The 21323-nt window shown below is 34.3% G+C and overlaps 1 protein-coding gene across 1 annotated transcript in view; it reads left to right on the top strand.

Moving 5' to 3' along the window:
• Window positions 1-20559, top strand: part of Chm (CHM, Rab escort protein 1) — a 309216-nt gene extending 288657 nt beyond the window's left edge. Inside the window, exons 11-13 of the mRNA XM_012516367.2 lie at window positions 5181-5279; window positions 12495-12655; window positions 14961-20559. Coding sequence (XP_012371821.1) covers window positions 5181-5279; window positions 12495-12655; window positions 14961-15152 — 452 coding nt within the window. The 3' untranslated portion in view covers window positions 15153-20559. The remainder of the gene's footprint in view (window positions 1-5180; window positions 5280-12494; window positions 12656-14960) is intronic.
• Window positions 20560-21323: the final 764 nt, after the last annotated feature.

The following is a 21323-nucleotide window of genomic DNA, read 5'->3' as shown; positions in this document are numbered from 1 at the left end:
TGTATAGGAATGCTATTAATTTTTTAGTGTTGTCTTTGTAGCTTGCTACACTAATGAATTTGATTATTCTATTACTCTTTAAGTTGAGTTTTTGTGATCTTCTGTCATGTCATCAGTAAATAATTTAACTTCTTCCTTTCCTATCCATATGCTTTTAATTCTTTCTCCTCCAATTGCTTTTGTTTTCATATCTGTGTTAAACAGGAGTGTTGATAGTGGTTTTCCTTATTTTACTCCTGATTTGAAAATCAAAGCTGTCAGGTTTTGACCATTTAGTATAATGTGGGTGTTGGTTTGTCATACATGACCTTTATGTATTTGGGATAAAGACCTTCCATTCCTATTCCATGTTTTCATCATGAATGTGTATTGGACCTTGTCAGGTACTTTTTCCTTATATTTTGAGATGTTCATATGGATTTTAGTCCTTGCTTCCGTTAAAATATCACATTATGTTGATTTGCATATGATGGCGCATCCCTGCTTCAGTAGGACGAATCCCACTTAGTCATGATTTATAATCTTTTGGGTGATTTCTTGCATTTTGTATACTATTATCTTATTAGGAATTTTTGAGCCTATTTTTATTAAGGAGATTGTCCTCTATTTTCTTTTGTTGGTTGAATCTTTCTCTGATTTTAGTGTCAGTACAATGCTTGCTTCCAGGAATGAGTTTGAGAATATTTTTTCCCTTTCTATTTCACTGAATGGTTTAAGGAGTAGTGATGTTATATTCTTGCAGAAGTTCTTTATTTTAAATTTTATTGATAAACAGCAATGAGACAGTTTCAAATCAAATTGGAAGTACAGTTTCAACAAATAACACACCGCATATATTCTTCTTAGTGGTTCATTGCTGTACAAGATGCGGACTTGAGATCCTATTTACAAAAACCATTAGAACAAATCATTCTATTCATTAAGAGAATGCAACTATATATCTATCCTAACCACTTTGAATACACAGATACAAAATGGACATTCATCGGTATACCTCATTTTTCTAAGTTCCGTTATTGAATATTATAGGTGTGTAAACTCAGCAAAATATTCTAAAAGAGTCCAGTAGACCATAATACCCTTGGGTCTTCTGTTTAACTGGAAATGTCAGAAATTATTGACCTGAGTCCCCCACAGCTCAACATAACAACATGGCTTTACTTCCTATATTTTGTCTTCATACTTTTCTACTGGATGGTTAAGACCAAGGTAAAGCAGGACCTGTGCAACAAGAGTTGTAGTGTTTTGGTCTGATAAGGTCAGTGAAATGCCCTCAGGATTTATCCTGAGATCCTGTACCTCAGATTGTAGATCCTTTGTCAGTGTCAGCCATGTGGATGAGTCACGGCCATTGCTTGGCCAATGTGCTCTCTGTGAAAGCCTGAGAGAGTGTTTTCTCCCCATATGACTCTCCTTAGGCACACTCTACGTCATCGATCACTTTCCTCTTTGGCCCCATAATCTTCTTGATCAGAAAATTTGGGACAGTACCAAGGTAAATGACGTTACATTACAAGTTCTCATATGTCCTGAGTCTTAATTGACCTTAGAAGGTTAGGGCCAAAATGTTGGCTTTCCTTGTAGCCCTCCTTTTTCTCAATTTTGGTCTGCAAACTTAGGTTGTTAACCATCCAGAAGACAAGCTTATTGTTATTATCAAACGATTTAGGCTATCAAGCTTAACCTCACTATCTCACTGCATTTCAAACATCTTAGGCATAATAAGGAACAGGTGTTTTTCATCAAGTATTGATATGTTGAACTTTTAAGTTCCTACAGAATATGATAAAAAAACATTTAAAAATTAGATTATATTTTAAAAATAGGATAAAGAATTCTATACTTCTCATGTTTGCACATAAGTCCAAAAATCTCACCATATACAACCTTGAAGCAGGACATTCCCACAATACTCCTCTTCCTGTCTCTTGCTTTCCTTCACCACCCCCTTCTTCTTAAACATCCACCTACCCGAGAGACATGTTAGCAGTAACTGCCATGTCATGACAAGCCTCCCATATTCAGAATACCAGAATGATAGGCACTCCAAACATGAAACTACTATTACAAATTACCATCTGCAGTGCAGTAGCTTAGTTCACAGGTATCAGTATATATAGTTAGTCAGGGTGAGAATCTTTGCAGTTAACTGCTAGCTTAAAGAATCTTCTGAATATTCTCAGGATCATTGCCTTGCTCATCTTTACATATAATTGTATGGCTTGACATTGTCATGTTTCCTAGCTCATCTCCTTTCCCTCTCTTGATTAGTTAGTCCTTGAGATCCTGCTTTCCTTTTACTTGTATTATATCTTTCTATTTGTATTTCTTCTTTGGAGTTCTTATACTAGGGAGACTATACGATATTTACACATGTGTGTCTGGTTTATTTCACTTATGAGCAGAAGTTCTTAAAGCATTCATCAGTGACTCCATCAGGACCCAGAATTTTCTTGTTGGTAGTTTTGTTATTACTTCTTCAATGTCGTTGACTAATACTGAGTTATTTAGAATTTTTATATATTCTTTCATTCAGCTTTGGCAATTCAAATGTATTTAGAAATCACTCCATTTCTTCTGAATTTTTTTATCTTATTAGAGTACAAGTTCTCAAAGTAGATGCTGATGATCTGGATTTCTATAAGATCCATTGTGATTTCACTTTTCATTCCTAAATGTGTAGATTTCAGTTTTTTCTTTGTTTTCATAAGTTTGGCTGTTTGTTTTATTTAAACTTTCAAAGAACTAATTCTTTAATTGATTCTTTTTATTTTCTTATTTTCAATTGTAGTATTAAATTTTGTCCTGGGTGCTGTGTCGTTGGCTCAGTGGTGGAACACTTTGCCTAGTAAGCTGGAAGCCCTAGGTTTGGTCGTTGGCACAAAAAACAAAAAATAAACTTCTCCTAATTTTTTTCCCTGATCTTTATAACTTCCTTTATGATATCATTTTTACTTTTAACTTTCTCTTTTTCTAGAATCTTGAAAATCAATGTTACGTTATTTATGTGAGCTTGCTCTGTTTTTCACTTTATTTGATCATATTTTTATTTTTAAAGAATAAAAAATAGTTAAAAATCATAAGTGTTACAGAATTTTACTAAACAATATAATAGTAATTCAATGATCATTATACTGCATTTTGTGGTCTTCAAATTAGTTGCTCAGATTACCAGATATAAGAATGAAAAATTGGTCAAAAATTATAGAAATGTCAACAGGGAGAGAGATATAAATTTAGGCAGTGACTGCTCTCTCAATAGACTAGAAGAAATCAGCAGTACCATTTTCCAAGCTATCCTGTACATATACATATATATTTCATTTTCCCTTTTTTCTTTCTTTTCTCCTTTCTCTCATCTCAGTTGTTCCTTTACTTTGAATGGTTTCTTTATTGCCTTTTTTCTGGTGTGGGAATTCATAGCCATCAATTTTACTTTTAGGACTGTTTTCATTGCATCTAGTAAGTTCCCGTGTGTCATATTGGTTATAGAAACTGTCTCATTTCTGCTTAATTTTATTTGTGACTCATTGTTTGTTCATTAGGGCATTATTTACTTTCCATATGCTTATGTAGTGTTTGTGATTTCTTTTGCCATTGATTTCCAATTTCATTGTACTATGATCTGATACTATTCATAGAATAATTTCAATACTTTTGCATTTATATAAGCATGTTCTACAAGATATTATTTGGTCTATTTTGCAGAAAGTCCTATGTGCTGCTGAAAATACATGTGTATTCTGTGTTTGGTGGGTGTAACACTATAGATATCTACTAAGTCCATTTGTTCAAAAGTGTAATTCAGCCCTGATATTTCTTTATTTTCTTTTTGTCTAATCTGTTTGTGACACTGGGGTATTGTGGTCCCCCATTAAAATTTTCTTAGTGCTTAACTGATTTTTCCTGTGCATAAATCTCTTATTGGGTTGGGTATGCCATAATTTGATGTGTACATATTTATGATTGTTGTCTCTTATTCTGAAATTGTTCCCATAACAAATATATAGAGACCCTGTGTCTTCCGATATGTCCTGGCTTGAAATCCACTTTGTCTGCAAATAGAATCGCTACTCTCCATTTTTTTTTATGTATTTAGTATAGCGTCTACAGGGTCTCACTATGCAGATCAGATTCATAGTTATCCTCCTGTTTTGAGCCTCCCAAGAACTGGGATTGCACATGCACCACCACACCCAGTCTCATTCAGCATCTCAGCTGGCCCCTGGGGTCTGCATGGCATGGGGATCAAACCTGGTTCCCTAGCGCTTGCCTAAGCAGGCACTTTAGTCCACTGAACTCTCTGGCTGGCCCTTGGGAAAAATTTCTTAATACTTTTTCTCCAATATTTCCTTTCTGCCATATCTTTATTCCACTCTAAGCAAGCTCTTTCTAGGGCCAAAAGAATTTCTCCTACTTAAGGTTTTCCTTAGCCCTTCCTTTCAGTGCTTAGGACTTCTGCTCAACTTTTGTTTCAGCGTAGGCCTTTCAGAGTTCTAACAGAGGTAGGCTATAACAGTGATAGCAAACCTAGGGAATGCATGCTACACTGAACTGTATCATTGAAAATGCTAAAAGATTCAACATCCCTGGTCTGTACTATTTGTAGCAAGGGCCATTTTTGATTGTTTAACAACATATATTGTAACCCTAAATATTATCTAAGGTTAATGCCCTGTGAATTTGTGAATACAAAAGAAAAGTACTTTCAAGTTCCTCAAGATATTATAGGCTATTTTGATCTGCGTCTCCTTATGGTCTTTCAAGTATATGTATGGTTCAACCTAAGTCATCAGTGTTCTCCTAAAAGACTTTTAAAGAACTTTATAATGTCTTTCTTATCAACCTATCAGCAAAGTATATTTGTATAGATTCTTCTGTCTTAAAGATAAGTTTGTTATCTTGGTAAATAAATATTCCATTTTGAGTCTTTTTTGCATTTGTATTTTATCTATCTTTAGAAATTTCTTAGGGCTAATATAAACTCTTCTGTGAATACACCACTTCCTAAGGTTTTCTATTCTTAGCTTTGTGAAATCAACGTCAACTAGTTCTTAGTATGAGTTCATTCAACATGTACTATTATTTAGTACACGTTTTAGCTAAATATGTATCTTCATTATGAATGAAAGACGAGATAAGGAGAATGTCAAACATTTTGATTTGTTTTGTTTTTGCAGATTTAGTTCATTTGACTTGTACGTCTTGCCAAACAGCAAGAGAAGATTTAGAACCAGTTGTGCAGAAATTGTTTATTCCATATACAGAAATGGAGATAGGTAAGAAAAATGGTGATTCATGATGAAAAGGTAATGTAACTGTTACACTCTTTCTATACGTCCCATGAAGGCTTCTGCATTCTAAACTGAAATACAGTGTATTCAACAACTCTCCTATGTAAGATGGTGAACACAGTGTCTACCTAACCATGAGGAAAATCTTAAGTGTCTCTGATAAAGGAAAAATACACATCACACATATACACAAAAATGTATAAAATGAAATGCCAAATATCTGTATGCATAAATATTTATGTGAATAAAAAAGATAGTCAAAATATTTCTCTTCATTTTAGGAAGATTATGAGCACTTTTCCTTATAATTTTCTTTATTTTACATATTTTTGACAAAGGAACATGTATTCCTTTGACAGAAAAGTTACTTTAAGAAACAAGTTCATTGAACTGATAGAATATTAAAACATTAATTTCCAATGTAGGAACCCTTCATATGTTTAACCCATAGAATGCCAGTGAGGTAACTACTTAGCTTTCAAAACTATACATCTTATTTATGGTGGAAAAATACTTTTCTACCATGAATTTCTAAACTTTTCTCCATATAATATGGCAGCTCTTATAGCCATGAATGGAGCAAATGTGGCATATTTTGTGTGTAAGTGATCAGAGAATAGCCTCATGAATTTTCGTTTATTTGAACTGAAGATGATTTGGTATGAGTTGCATGTTTACTATAATCTTGCTCTACTTTCTTCCATTAATTCATATATCTACTTTTTTTAATGTTACATTTCTTTGGACAACTATGTTAACTCCCACATGTTGCATTTCCTTTTGCCTTAACTTGTGTGTTTCTTTTCCTAATCTAGAGATTGAGCAGAAAGGTACATCTATATTTACATGAAAAGATAAATTTTACACTTATGTGAAATATTAATAGAATTAATTTCTTTATGTAATCCCAAATAAAGTCTTTAAAGCTAAAAACTTGCTCCACTTTAGAATTTAATTTGTTTATGATTTATATTTTCTTCATTTGAAAATATCATATATTTATTTTTAAAATTTTGATGAAAATGTAGTTCATGATAATGTTCCCAACACTTATATGTACTAATAATTTTATCTTTTGACTTTAGTTACCTTGTTTATAAAAATTTTAAATTTCTTATTATTTCTGAAGACTTTATATTGTTCCTTTTGTAATTTTATTGTGTAATTGTCAAATAATACCCTAAATTTAGACCTCGTATCATTTCTATTCACTTCTTAAATGCATTTGATTGTCTGTTTCATAAAATCAATCTAGGGCCTTGTCTTAGTTACTCATCTCTCTTTGCTGGGACAAATACCAGACATCCGAAATGAAGGAAGGAAAGGTTTATTTAGCTCACGTTTCAGTCCATATTCAGTTGGCTCCAAGACAGAACGGCACAAGGCAGAGAGCAACTTTTCATGGCAGTGGCAAAGAAGGACAGGGAGCTCAAGTAGAGTAGCAACAGCTCAAGCAGCTAGCCTCTCCTCTCACCTTACATTGTAATGTAAATTACCTGCCCCAGGGCCAATGCAGCTTCCACTCCCACAGTAATCAATCATAAACTCCAGAAGCCACCCCAAGACTGCATGAGGCTTTGGGGAGACAACTATACACAAACCATAACAGAGCCATTATATGTTTATTACTTAGCATTCTCCAGACACTTTAAATTTTTAAATGTTAATATTAATGGTTAATGTGATCCCATTTTGAAATGTAGTTTTACAACTTAAGCAAAATTCATTAGTAAGAACTGTGTTCTCAGAGGGGGCCCTTTGGTGCACTGAGGCACTGAAAAGCTAGTGTTCACTGACACATAGGCATTTTTATCATCAGGATGAGGTAGTGATCATATTTTAATTAAAATGTCAGAACAAATACTGTTGGAGTTATTGAAAATGAATCACCAGATAAAGTGAGCACTGGGCCATAACAGGTCAAAGAGGCAAAGTCACCTGCAAGAAAAAACTCAATTCATTTTCCTGCCTAAGTGAGGATGAAGAAACTCTATGAACATTATGAACTTTTAATATATTAAAGCACATTCTTCTCTGTGACAAAAAATGATCTTTCTTATAGACTGATGACCTTTAATTTGTTTTTATTGTTTGCCAATAAAGAAACACTTAAACTTCAGAGCATTATGAATAGTTTAGGTTAAAATATGTACCAAAGAATTTCCCTTATGTTCTTTTTGAGTTCTGCATTCTCTATGATCTGTGCATCATAAACCTTTGTAAAAGCTTGGTAACCTTGCAACAGGGGGCCTTAACTCAGTTGTGTAAGCACCTGCACATGCAAAGGCAGTCAGGAACAGTACCGTGGTTCAATCCCCAGCTCTGCCTGCCTTACCAGACCTGCCCGTAAGGCAGCCTGAGCCACCAAAAAAAAAAAAATCTTGCAGCAAAGCTCATTATTTTGAAAAGGTGATATTTTGTTTTCAATTATAGTACTTTTAGGCAATATATATGAGAAATTCCAGTGGAGTCCTGAATGTATTCCTCTTATTCTTATATTTTTACTTACATCCAGAAAGCTCTTAAGGTAACTCTTTGGTTCAAGAAAACTCACACTAATATCTGCCAAGAATCCTACCTGCCAGTCTCCTTTAACAACTTCAGAAATCTCTAAGCTCTTCTTCCTTCTTACTCCAGGGAAATACCAGATGTTTTATGTTTAATGAATGTGATTCTATAGGTGAGAAATTGAAGCAATTACTCACTTTGCTTATCCTTAGTAATTCTTCCAGACTGCAGAGTATCTTCCAAAGCCTCAGAGAGATTTATAAAGTACTGAGTGTGTGTCAGCTTCACTGGAACAAATGTCCTAAGTAATTTCTTATTTTAACCATAAAATTTTCAATACAAATTGAAGCAAAGATTTTAATAGTAGTGTATCTTAAAATATCTAAAATACTGCGTCATCACTGCATCGTCTTTCACTTTTTCTCACCATTGTGCATGGCTTGTGAAGTTATCTCATTGCATCTCAAACATTTCTATCTCAAAGAGAAGAATTTCCTAAAGAAGAAATGCCTTTTATATGTAGCTTAAAGTTGATGTCCAGTAAGAGCCATCAAATTCTTTTTGGGCTATGAAAATAATTCTTTTATAGCAGTTGTGACTGGTTAACTATAATTTAAGAAAATAATGTGCTATAGTTTGCATATCAGTAATGCAGTGTTGATGTTGACTGTCAAAATCATCATCATCACCATCATCATCACCATTATCATCATCCTCTGCTTACATAGAAACCTTCATTTCGTAGCACAGAAATGGATACACAGTAAAAAGCAAATGCAGGCCAACTGTAGAACCCTAGAGCGCAACACGAACCTTAACTAAAAGAATTTATGAGGAAGAGCTGGGGAGATACCTCAGCTGTCTAAGTGCCTGCCTGGCAAGCACAAGGACCCGGGTTCAATCCCTTGTACTGCACACCGTGCCTGCCCTAGAAGCCCACTGCCTAGTGACACCCTGTACCAAATGAATAAATAAATAAATAAATAAATAAATAAATAAATAAATAACAGTTTACATGGAATGCAGCTATAGACTTTTAAAATTTGCTTTGCCATGGTTGCTTGCTTTCTGCTTGCTTAACTTAGTACTTAATTAAATTTAATTTATCAAAGATGTTACTCTAAATAGCTTTTTTACTTCCTTATTTTTTTCACACTGTGTAAATGAAAGAAATGAGCTAATGCAGGAAACTATTTGTACTCCTGGCAAATTGTGGTGCACTCCTAGCCAAAGCTCAGTATCTCTAGTATTTTTTTGACAATTGTGTTGCTCGTAACTGCTTGGCATTTTCCACTTGTCTCTATGCCTTCCACTTCACCTCAAATAAAAGTGAAGCAATTATATAGCTCTTGGAGGCTTTCCTCTTTTTTCTAATGTTTTAAATTTTTTTTTATTTTTAAAGAGGTTACAAAAAATAGTAAAAATTAGAAACAATACAAAATTTCACTAAATAAAAGTATAGGAATTCAATAATGGTTGTTATATTGCATACTGTTTTCTTCTAATTAGTTGTTCAGATTACCACGTATAAGCATGCACAATTGGTCAAAAAATTATAAAAAAAGGACAAAAAAATTAAGCATTAACTGCTCCTTTCAATAGTCCAACAGAAATCAGCAGTAGAGTTATACAAGCTATCCTGTGTGTGTGTGTGTGTGTGTGTGTGTGTGTGTGTGTGTATATATATATATATATATATATATATATTTCCTTTTTCCCTTTCTTTTCTCCTTTACCTCGTCTCAATTAACTGTTTATTCTATTTGAACAGATTCTTTCCCTTTCACAGTACCTATTATAACTTTTGGATCTATTTACTCTTTCAGGTTCTCACACTAGCGAGACAATACAATGTTTGTACATGCCGGTCTGATTTATTTCTCTTAACAGTACACTCCCTAATTGCATCCATTTACCTGTAAAAGTGTCATTTATCTTTTCTATAGCCAATTGTGTAAAATACCACATCTTTTTTTCCGTAATTTTATTGATAAACAAATAGCAATGAGACAGTTTCAAACCAAATTGGTAGGACAGTTTCAATAATGAACACATTACATACATTCTTCCTGATGGTTAATTGCTATACAAGATGCGGACTTGATATCCTATTTACAAACACCATTAGAGCAAATCCCTCTATTCATTAAGAGAATGTAACTATATATCTATCCTAACCACTTTAAATACACAGATAAAAAATGGACATTCATCTGTATCCCCTTTTTTGAACCACATCCTTTTTCATCCTTTCCTCAGTTGATGTGCGTTTGGGTTTTTTCCAACATTTAGCTATGATATTATGTTGCTATAAGCATGGATAGAGCCTGCTAAATGGATCATCAGACTAAAAAAGCCTGCTTATGCAGGTACAAGGACCAGGGTTTGATCCCCCTGCATGCAGTGCCGGCCCTGCCCCTGGAACTTGCTGAGATAGTGATTGAGACTGGGTATGGTGGCACACACCTGTAATCCCAGTGCTTGAGAGGCTGAAAACAGGAGGGTCACTATGAGTCTGATCTGTGTAGTAAGACCCTGTAGACCCTGTACTAAATGTATGTAAAAAAAATAAAAATAAACATGGGTGCACATATATCTTGTGGCATGACATTTTCAGTTCTTCTGGAAAAATACCCAGAAGGAGAACAGTTGGCTTGAATGCAACCTAACTTTTTGAGGACTCTTCACACTGAATTCCATAGTGGTTGTACCAGTGTGCACTCTCACCAGCAGTGGAGAAGGGTTCCTTTTTCTCCACAGCCTCTCCAGAATTTGTTATTGATTGACTTCTTGAACAAAATTTGATAGTTTGTGTCTAGAACATTTATCTTTAGCCTATGTCAAACTTTTCATTTGGCTTCTTTTCAAAGCCTTTACCTCCATGAAATTTCTTTCCTATAATCTATTAGATTATTTATTTCCCTTAACTTCCATTAAATGAAAACTCTGATCTGAGACTTTGATGAAAATAAACTCTAGCATATTTTTACAAATAGGATGTGCAGTAATTAGGACATTCTATATCTTCTTTGCAAGGTACCTTAAGTCAGGAGTCACAAATTATAGGTGGTATGTTTATGTGCCTTCTCATTTGACTTGTTGGAACTAAGTTTACCAATTTACTGAAACCAACATGTTTTTAGGTGTGCAGTGTCAATTTCTTATATCCTTTAATTTTATCAATAAAGATTTTGACATAAAATGTATGCCTTAGACTCAGATCTGAACATTAGAAAGGAGAACCTTCAGAAATCACTTCTTCGATACAGAATTTTTTCAACCTGTTGTATTAATAATGGATTATTCAGGATGAACCAGAAAAATAACATATTTAGTATTCTTGCAGTAAAGATATTCTAAATTAAATATAATGAAATCTTATTTGCATGTAATTGGGGGATAGTACATGACTTATTAATTGAATATAATTATGTGCAAATTTCTCCACATTCATTACCAAGTTAACAGTAACAGTCATTGACTAGATAATTATCCCTGTAGCACTTTCTTTATGATTCACAAAGTGCCTTAAAATCTTGGGTAATCTTTATAAACATCTATTATTAACATACAGAATTTGTGTTTTTCTGCAAACACAAACTAGAGAAAATTCTACAGTCAATAAACATATAGCAGTAATGTTTTCTGTCTTCAACTAAAGAAAATTTAAAACATTTTAAAAAGAGATGTGGAAAAGTGGTTAGGCATCTGTATAAACACTTACTTGAAAACAAGGCAAAAATCAATTCAGAAATTATTTATTGAGCATCTGTTGTGGGCTAAGCCCTGATTAGTAAATCAAAACAAAAGAGTCTAGATAGACCTAAGTTTCTCCCATTTGTGTACGTATCCCCAGCTTTTGTGTCAGTACCTAATAGGCATATCACACTTACTGTTAAATAAGAGAATGTACTTGCAATGATGTGGACTCTCATATCCTCATTTTTGTTATTTCTTAGCTGTAGCTAATTTTTTGATCCAATATGACAGAATATTAAAATGTGAGTTAGGGCATCAGTCTTTTATCCTACATATGCTATTTTAATAGTATATTTTGACCTATCATTTTTGACCCATCATTTCTATGCCACATATTTTCATTTAAAATGTAAAATTCAACTTTAAAAATACATTGAAAGAATTGTCCAAACATCATCATAGTCAATTGTGGAACCTTTCTATCACTTCCAGAAGAAACCTCATTTCCATCAATAGTCACCCTCCATTTGCCTCCAGCTCCTCCCATCCCTTGATAACTTCTAATTCCTATTTCTTTAAAATTAGTTATTTTGACATCCCATATATACATATTATTAACTTACTATGTAATTTATCAAGCTGGTTTGCCCATTTGAAACACAAAATCAATTTATGTTGTCTCTTCATAGATATAATTTAAGGATGAATGTGATGATTGTAAGCACTCTCATGCTAATGAGATGCAATAGAAATCCAGGGGAGCATAATTGGAGGTAAATCAAATTAACTTATTAATCAGAATAATTTTTAAAATCTAATTTATCTTAGGTTGAAAAGCCATTATTGCTTGAAATATATATAAGTACAGTTTTTGTGTACACATTTAACAATTGTTCATATACATTGTCTACTACATTGGCTGCTCATGTGTTGATTAGTAATTGGCTGCACTGTGTAAGAATTTAAAAGCTTAATGTATATTTCCACATTTAGAAAATGAAGATGTTGAGAAGCCAAGAATTCTATGGGCTCTCTACTTCAACATGAGAGATTCTTCAGGAGTCAGCAGAAACTGTTACATTAATTTACCACCTAATGTTTATGTCTGCTCTGGCCCAGACTGTGGTTTAGGAAATGATAATGCAGTCAAACAGGTAAGGCTGTTGGTATGTCTTGGTTCTGTGTTAAAAAGTTGGTATTAAAAAGCAGGGAAAGTGAGTTGTCTTTTGCTTCTGATAGGAGGGAAATTAAATGAGAAAAACATCTCATTTAATTTAATACCATCTCTACAATTTGACCACAAATGTTTTGTGTATGAACAACAAGGTAACTTTTGTTGTTTGTTGTAAGAGATGATGAGTTCTATTTTGGGAATAAGGATGGAAGATGTTAGAAATACTTTTCATAAAAATGAATTTGTAATGCCAGTATTCTGAAGAAATGTCAATTCCAGTTTAGGCAAGTGGCCTATAAGTGCATTATTTTGAAATGCACAAACTTTTTTTTCCCTTGATAGCCTTAGTCAGTTCTATAAGGGTTTCACTAGTAAACAGCATACAAAATGTGATTTTAAAGTAGTCTTTATACATTTTTTTATATTTTAGGGAAGGGTCTACAGGGTGTTCACTAGATCAAATTCATAGTGATCTGCCTGTTTATAGCCTCACAAGAGCTGGGATTATAGGCGCGCACCACTATGCCCAGTCTCAGTTGCCATCTCACTGTGCCCCAGGGGCAGGGCCAACACGGCAGCCCTGGAGATCAAAACCCCGGCCACTGTGCCTGCTTGCAGGTGCTTTAATCCACTGAGCTATTTGGCTGGTCCTTAATACATTTTTTTTATTGTGGAAAGTATTATACCTTAGTTTTTTTTTTTACAATTAATACAATTTTATTTAAATTTTTGTCAAAAACCCACAGTGTCCCAAGAGCTATTATTATAAGTAGAAGTTTGTTATAGTGTACCTGCTCAGATTTCTGAAAAGATGCAGGCTAATGCAAGCTGTCAAGTGTAAATTACAATTCTATCAAGATGAAGATCTATGTACATATACAAATTAATGTATTTGCTCTTTCAGAAAGTAAAAAACAGAAACTTTTTTGAGACATACATCTAAGCTTTTGTCAGAGTTGTCAGATGTATGTATTAAATCAATAAATGGTAGCATTCTACTGTTATCTGATATAAGAATCAGATTTCGTTCCTATTTGTACAAGGGAACTTTTTGTGGAAAATGGCTTCATTAAGCCTTTAGTCTGTTTTTTTTAGTTATAGAAGTAGGCCTGTACACAGTGATGATGATCCAGATGTCAATGATGTTTGTTTTCCAAAATCCTTTGATTTTCTTATTCAGATTCTAATGGTGATCTTTTAAAAACCATATGTAGCCAGTGCTATCAAAAAATCAAGAAACCATGTCTGTCATTGATCATTGATTAGATTACTAACTCTAGATCTCATTCTATGGCCTAAACTGATCAAGTTGTTTTAATTTTAATGGTCTAATAAGAGAACCTGTACTGTAACATACTGTAACTCAGTGATATCCCAAATTTTCTGATCAAGGAGATTATGGGACCAGAGAGGAAAGTGATGGACGATATATAATGTGCCTAAGGAGAGGCACCTAGAGAGAAAACTTTCTCTCAGGTTTTCACAGAGAGAAAATTGGTCAAGCAATGGCCATGACTCATCCACATGACTGACACTGACAAAGGATCTACAATCTGAGGTATAGGATCTCCGGTCAAATCCGGGGGGGATTTCACTGACCTTATCAGACCTAAAAGCTACAACTCTTGTTGCATAGGTCTTGCTTTATCTTGGTCTTAACCATCCAGCAGAAAAGTATAAAAACAAAATATAAGAAGTAAAGCCATGATGTTATATTGAGCTGTAGGGGACTCAGGTCAACAATTTCTGACATTGCCAGTCAAGAGGGAGACCCAATACCATTATGGGCTACTGGACTCTTTTAGAATATTTTGCTGAGTTCACACACCTATAATATTCAAATGATGGAACTGAACAAAAAAGGGGATACATATGAATGTCCATTTTGTATCTGTGTATTCAAAATAGGATAGATATATATAGTTACATTCTCTTAATGAATAGATGGATTTGTTGTAATAGTGTTTGTGGATAGTATATCATGTCTGCATCTTGTACAGCAAATAACCACTAGGAAGAGCGTATACAATGTGTTAATTACTGATACTCATACCAATTTGATTTGAAACTGTCTCATTGCTATTTGTCTCTCAATAAAATTATGGGAAAAAAAGTTTGAAAGAGAATTATATAGGCTGATTTTTAGAAAATCAGATATAATGGTCAAAAATCACATGGTTAAATATATTATTTAAGGTGACATTAAAATTTTAGATAGTACCTGAAATGTGCATAAATTTTAGATTGATAGCCACAAATACTCTTCTCCTTCCATCCCCTCTTAGGCTGAAGCACTTTTCCAGCAAATCTTCCCAAATGAAGATTTCTGTCCACCCCCGCCAAATCCTGAAGATGTTGTTATTGATGAAGACAGTTCACATCCAGAAGCTTTGGAATCCAGTGTCCTACCAAAGCCTAACACAGAGACTCTCAAGGAAACTACAAGCCTTACAAAACCAGAGGAATCCTCTGAATAATGAATATGCACCAAACATGACACCCTACTTTTGAAATTCTTACTAGCTTCAGAGTCTTCTTGGTACAGTGAGTGTTTGAAAAATTTCAGATAATATCAGTCAGTTGGTAGGCAGAATTATAAAAAGAAACAGATCACAGAAAGCTAAAAGGTGATTTTCCTTAAAGAGGACATTACAAGCACGTAAAATACTTATAATTGCCTATTTTCAAATATCAAACCTGGGCTGGTGATATAGCTCAGCAGCATAAGTGCCTGCCTGGCAAGCACAAGGTCCCAAATTCAATCTCTGATACAAAAGAAAAAAAAAACTATAAGATTAGGAGATAAAAATTATAAATGACTGATTTCCAAGTATGTAGCTGTAGATGCAAAAGTGATCCATTTTTAATAATTCTGTAAGGATGACTTCGTCTGCAATATGGATTGTTGTAAAAACTGCATCTTTGAATCAATTCACATATTACCTTTGATTATTTGAATTACATTTTTCTTGGATGTGAGTGTCATAATACTAAAGTTAAAATATATATATAAATTCAAAGGAGAAAACTAAAATATCTAGACATGAACTTAGAAATAAATTTATTTTATTTTGTTTTCTATGTTAACAAAATTTCTAATAATGACATTTGTAGACATTTTATAGACAAATCATGATTTCTAAGAAGTGGCTTTATTAGTAGTAGTGATATGTGTGTGTGAATCATGTAAAAACTAGGAAAGCTAAACATTGAAGAAGTGAAACAATAAAAGGAAAGATTTGGATATAATCACTGATATTTGAAGATAATAATAAGTCAAGTAACTAGAACACCAGCCTAATTGTCTATGGACCTAATTTGAGCCCTGGCTCAGCTACCGATACTATCAGGTACACTGTTTTAATTTGTCAACCTCAGTTTCTCCAGTTACAAGTGAAAATAGTAATCTTCAGCCTTTTGTAGGAGAATGAGTGTGAAGATAAGTTCAGTGCCAACCTTAGAACGCTTCTTCTGAAAAAAAGTTGTTTAAGAATTTTCTCGTGGACTTGGGCATCAATATCAAAAAACTTCATGTGAGAAATAATTGCTTATTGCCAATTCCCTGATAAAACAAATCAGTGGGTTTTTTTAAAATTGCATTAAGCTTCTTAAATTAAAACATGTTTACTAAATTAATATTTAATAGTCTTTGTAAGCCATTAGACCCAATGTTGTGGTTTACATCTAATATGTCACAAAAAAATCCTGTATTTGGAGATTGGGCCTTGTTGGAAGAAATAGTTCATTGGAGGTATAACCTAAAAGGGTGTATTCTTGACCCAGCTTCTCCTTTCTCTTTCTGTACCCCGGTTGCCATGGGTTAAGCACCTTTTGTCTACTATGCCCTTCCACCATGGTGCTTCTGCTTCAAAACTAGTCAAACTTGTACTGAATCCCCAAAATCCAAAACCAAATTAAACTTCACCTCCTTTATAGCATGTATGTTAGGTGTTTTTGTCTCAGCAGTTGAAAAGTGAATAGAGATAATTGGTAGCAGAGAACTAAGGTCAGTGCTGTGACTCTGGTTTGAAGCTTTTAGAACTATTTTACAGGAGGCACTTAGAAAGGTTGAGATGTCAGCTAGAAAAGCCTTGAGCTATAATCAGAACTTCTTACACAATTCTAGTAGGAGCTCAGAAGTCAGGAATGTTGATAGGAATGCAGACAGTGAAAGCCAGGCCCACAAGGTTTTAGATGTAAAGAAGCCTATGTTATCTGCAATAGAGACCATGTGTGTTTCATTCTGACAAAGAATTTGTCTACATTTTATCCATGTTTTAGGACTGTTTGTGAAGCTAAATTTAAAAGTAGCAGACTAATTCATATCGTGGAGGAAATTGCAAGGTAGCTGAATATTTCAAGCTGTAGTATGAGTACCTCTGGCAGCTTTTAGTCACATTTTAAAGAGAATTGGGCAAAAATTAGAGCTGCACTATTTTAAAAATTTATAGTTTCACCAGAAAAGAAACCTTGTTGCCAAGGAGAGCATGGTTCATGAAAATGTTAGCATCTAAACAAAGCCATTATTTTGCAGAAGGAAAATAGGAAATATTACTTGAAGTTATCTCAGGAACTGACCAGACTCCTAATCTTTGCAGGCTCAAATGTATAAAAGGGGAAAAACTAATTTGAAAAACTTTGCTTGGGGAAGAGAACGTTAGGTGCCCTGTTCATTCAGGTGTCCCTATGGAAATGTTTCCCTGACTTCAGACAGCCAAGTACTCAGATTTCTTCAGCCAAGATCCGAGAAGTATAACACTAGTGGCAGATCTTGGCACCATCTATGTGGTGCTGGTTGTTTAGACATACAAAATACAAGAGTTGTGAAATTGAGGCTGCCACCAGATTTCAAAAGAAGGCTTGTGAGGCCAGGCAAAATTGTGTGACAGGATCACTCTCTGCCTGGTGCCCTGAGAGGGCAATCCTAAAGTTGGAAAAGTGGAGCCAGGACTCCAGTGACCAACCCCAGGAGTTGTAGATGCCAGAAATACGGAATGTCTGCTGAGGAAAGCTGCAGGCAGCAAACGCCCAGCCTGAGAAAGGTCACATGTGTTGCAATGGGCAATGCAATAGGGGCCAAGCCTTGCTAGCCTTTTGGTGCTTACCTATTGCCACAAACTTCCTTGGGTGCTGGACATGTAGATACAGAATTTAGTAATTTTTCTTGCTAAGTTTTAGTCTTCTTTTACTCCAATTCCTTTCTTTTTTATTAATTTTATTGAGAAAGAAATAACAACAAGATAATTCCAATTCCTTTATAACCCCTATTACCTTCCTTTTGGATTGTGAAATTTTATCTGTCAGTGCTTACTAGAGAAAGATTTAATATAAGATATACAAGTATATAAGAACTTATAAGATTGGTTTACAGTCATTGCCCACAATCTGGTGTAGAAGACTACACAAGGGAGATTAAAAGGGTTTAGTTGAAAGCATAGAGCTCACTGTTGTGTCCCATGTGAGTCCATATCAGGAGACCAAAAGGTTTCTGATGGAAGGTTGAAGGACCTGCACTGGAATGCTGAAGAGTCTATGCTGGAAGCCAGAAGACATTTTCCAAGGTGAAGGTGAAGACTGGAGTGTCTCTGAAGGAAAACAAGGAAGCCTTCCTTCTTTATGTCCCTTTTATACTATTCACGTGACAGACCTCACTAGAGTAGGTCTTCAATAAATCCCTTCAGCCACACCCAGAACTGTGCTGATCCTATTTAGTTATGCATTTCTTACTCGTGTAGACACAGTCAGCTGACTCATAGTTTGTTTACCCTCATCCATTATATGTTCCACGTATTTAACTTTCTTTCTGGTTTTTACAGGGGTACACAGCTAAGAGTTGCCTTGAATTTCAGAGGAGACTTTGAACTTGAACTTTTCAGCAGTGTGAGAATTCCTTAAAACTATGACAACTCTTAGATATGGTCTAGATGCATTTTATATGATAAGAAAGACATAGATCTTTGGAGGGGCAGGGGTGGAGTGCTGCTCTTCAGATCCAGAAATCTTACATATTCTGAAGTAGGGCTGGGTTGGAAGAGGCTGGTTATTAGATGCTTGGCTTAGAAACATATTCTTTTCCCTAGCCCCTACCTTATCTTGGCTACCATAAGTTGAGAGGCATTCCTCCACCATGCCCTTCTACCATGTTGCTTCTGCCTTGGAACCACCCACTCATGACCTGAGTCTCCCAAAACCATGAGCCTTTAAATTGTGAATGTAAGATATTTTGTCAAAGTAACTGGGACACCTTACTAATATGCATAGTAACATATGTAATTATAGTTTGAAATCTTACTAAGGAAAACACCATAATTTCTACATAGTCCTTTTCTGGTAGGTAAATGTGAAACCATACAGGACACTAAGTGCTATATGATAGTTCATAAAGCGTATGAACTTTCCATGAGGCGACAAGTCTAGTCATGGTAACAGTGCCTATATTTAAATTTTCCCACTGACAGCCTCTATTTTGAGCAATAATTTGTACTTTAAATTGCACATATCTAAGCTAGGTTTTCTTGCTGCATAGTCTGTCCTGTATTGCCTATCAGGAAACCACGCCTCCAGTGCCAAGCACATAGTCCTTATACACATCTGCTGCAGGTAGTCTCTAGCCTCACAAGTTTTCTGAGGTCTTAAAGGAAACTAAGTATGACAGGTTACAGATCCATTGGAATGGAAATAGTGAAGAAATGTAGATGTTGAGTCATCTTTCCACCCTTTGGTAATACAGGTGAAAACAGCATAAGAGAAAAACTTCCCAGCTGCTGAGCCTGTTTTCATCTCTTCTTTTATGTGAGAGTATTGAATTTGAATACAGCCTATGAAGTTATAAGTAAAAGTATTATTCTGTATTAGACACTTACAGTCAAGGCCTCCTGAATGCAATATACACATTTATGTAAACAATATTGAGTTAGAGTAAGCAGAAAGTTGATAATAAAGTCACTGGAGCTGTCTATGTAAAAAATGAGATATTTTATACTTTTATAGCATGAAACACATGCACCCTGTTTCATCTTTTTATTGAATATTGAAATCATTGAAAGCTACTCAATATAATTAGTAAAGAGTAAAATCCTATCCAAGTGCTAATTTGCAAATGATAAGACATGTTAAATTCATGTACCGGTGTCCCAAAATGACCATTGTATATTATTTACATGCTCTAATTTTAAAACTTAAAGCAACTGAAATAACAAAAATTCAAATGCTTTCTCTTTAGTTTTCCTAATTGCTGTAAATAAATATTTGTTTTCATAATTTTAAAAGAAAAAAAACTTTTGAATTTGTTTCAAAATGTTGAGGCTGAAATCAAGTGAATCAAATTAGCGTATATAATGCAAATTTTTCTGTAATTTAAGATTTTGAAACTTGTAATTCTCAAATAATTTTGGCTAATGTTTAAAATGTTTACTTATGCATGTTTTTGCTAGTAAAAAGTTATCCATTTAGATTGATGAGAACCAATAGTCAGTGATTCTGTGTTTCTGTAACGTTTTCTAGTTGATGTGCCTGCCCAGAGAAAAACATATATAATAAAAATCAATTTATATATTTTTCTACAGTAAAACGGCTATATTAATGGATAACTTCTACAACAGTGGTACTTTCTGAGATTGTCCAGAAAAGTACCCATGATTCTTAATTTAATTATAGATAATAACTAACTTATTTCTGGCTCATACTTTGGTGGATTGGCTGCCATTATCTAAAGTCCTATAGAGTTCCAAAAATACTGAGATTAAATTGCTAATAGTGATTATTAAAGGAAGAATTATAGCAACTTTATTATAAATTGGTTATTTAGTGCTATTGGTTTCAAAGCTTTTTTCTTTGTAAAGTTTCTTTTACATATTTCAAAAGTATGAATTTAAAAAGGTAATAAAAGAAAAAGTGACAAGACAAAAAATGTAGGATTGTCCTGCTACAGTGTTGAATATGGTTAGATTTCTAATTTTCTGTGTAAAATTGGGTAATTGTTTTTTCACATTCTGTAGGGATTTAAAGTTTAGAATATCAATGAGTGTTGGAAAATACCTGTTCCATGTTATGTCCAAGGTGTTTGATATTCAGAAAGATAGTGATGTTAAGCTCAACTGCCTCTGTTATACAGTAATGTCATTAAGCTTTTCTTTTGGATGGTTAACAACTTAAGTTTGCAGACAAAAGTTAGAGAAAAAGAAGGGCTACATGGATACAAATATTTTGGCCTTAACCCTTCAAGGTCAGTGAAGACTCAGGACATAAGAGAACTTGTACTGTAACATCCTGTACTCAGTGGTGTCCCAAATTTTCTAATCAAGATTATGGGGCCAGAGAGGAAAGTGATCGACAATGTAGAATTTGCCTAAGGAGAGTCACCTAGAGATAAAACATTCTCTCAGGCTTTCACAGAGAGAAAATTGGTCAAGCAATGGCCATGACTCATCCACATGGCTGACACTGACAAAAGATCTACAAACTGCTCTACATGGTTATAGGGTAAATCCTGAGGCAATTTGACTGTCCTTGTCAGATACAAAAGTTGCATTTTTAATTATATGGGTCTTGCTTTAACTTGGTCTTAACCATCCAGCAGAAAAGTATAACCATGAGGTATAAAAAGTAAAGCCATATTAATATATGCTGAGCTATAAAAAGCTCAGGTC

This window comes from Octodon degus, unplaced genomic scaffold (genome assembly GCF_000260255.1).
Source record: "Octodon degus isolate 3935 unplaced genomic scaffold, OctDeg1.0 scaffold00103, whole genome shotgun sequence".
NCBI classification, from domain to species: Eukaryota; Metazoa; Chordata; class Mammalia; order Rodentia; family Octodontidae; genus Octodon; species Octodon degus.
The sequence above is the reverse complement of the archived record's forward strand: the minus strand, read 5'-3'. Positions and strand labels throughout refer to the sequence as shown.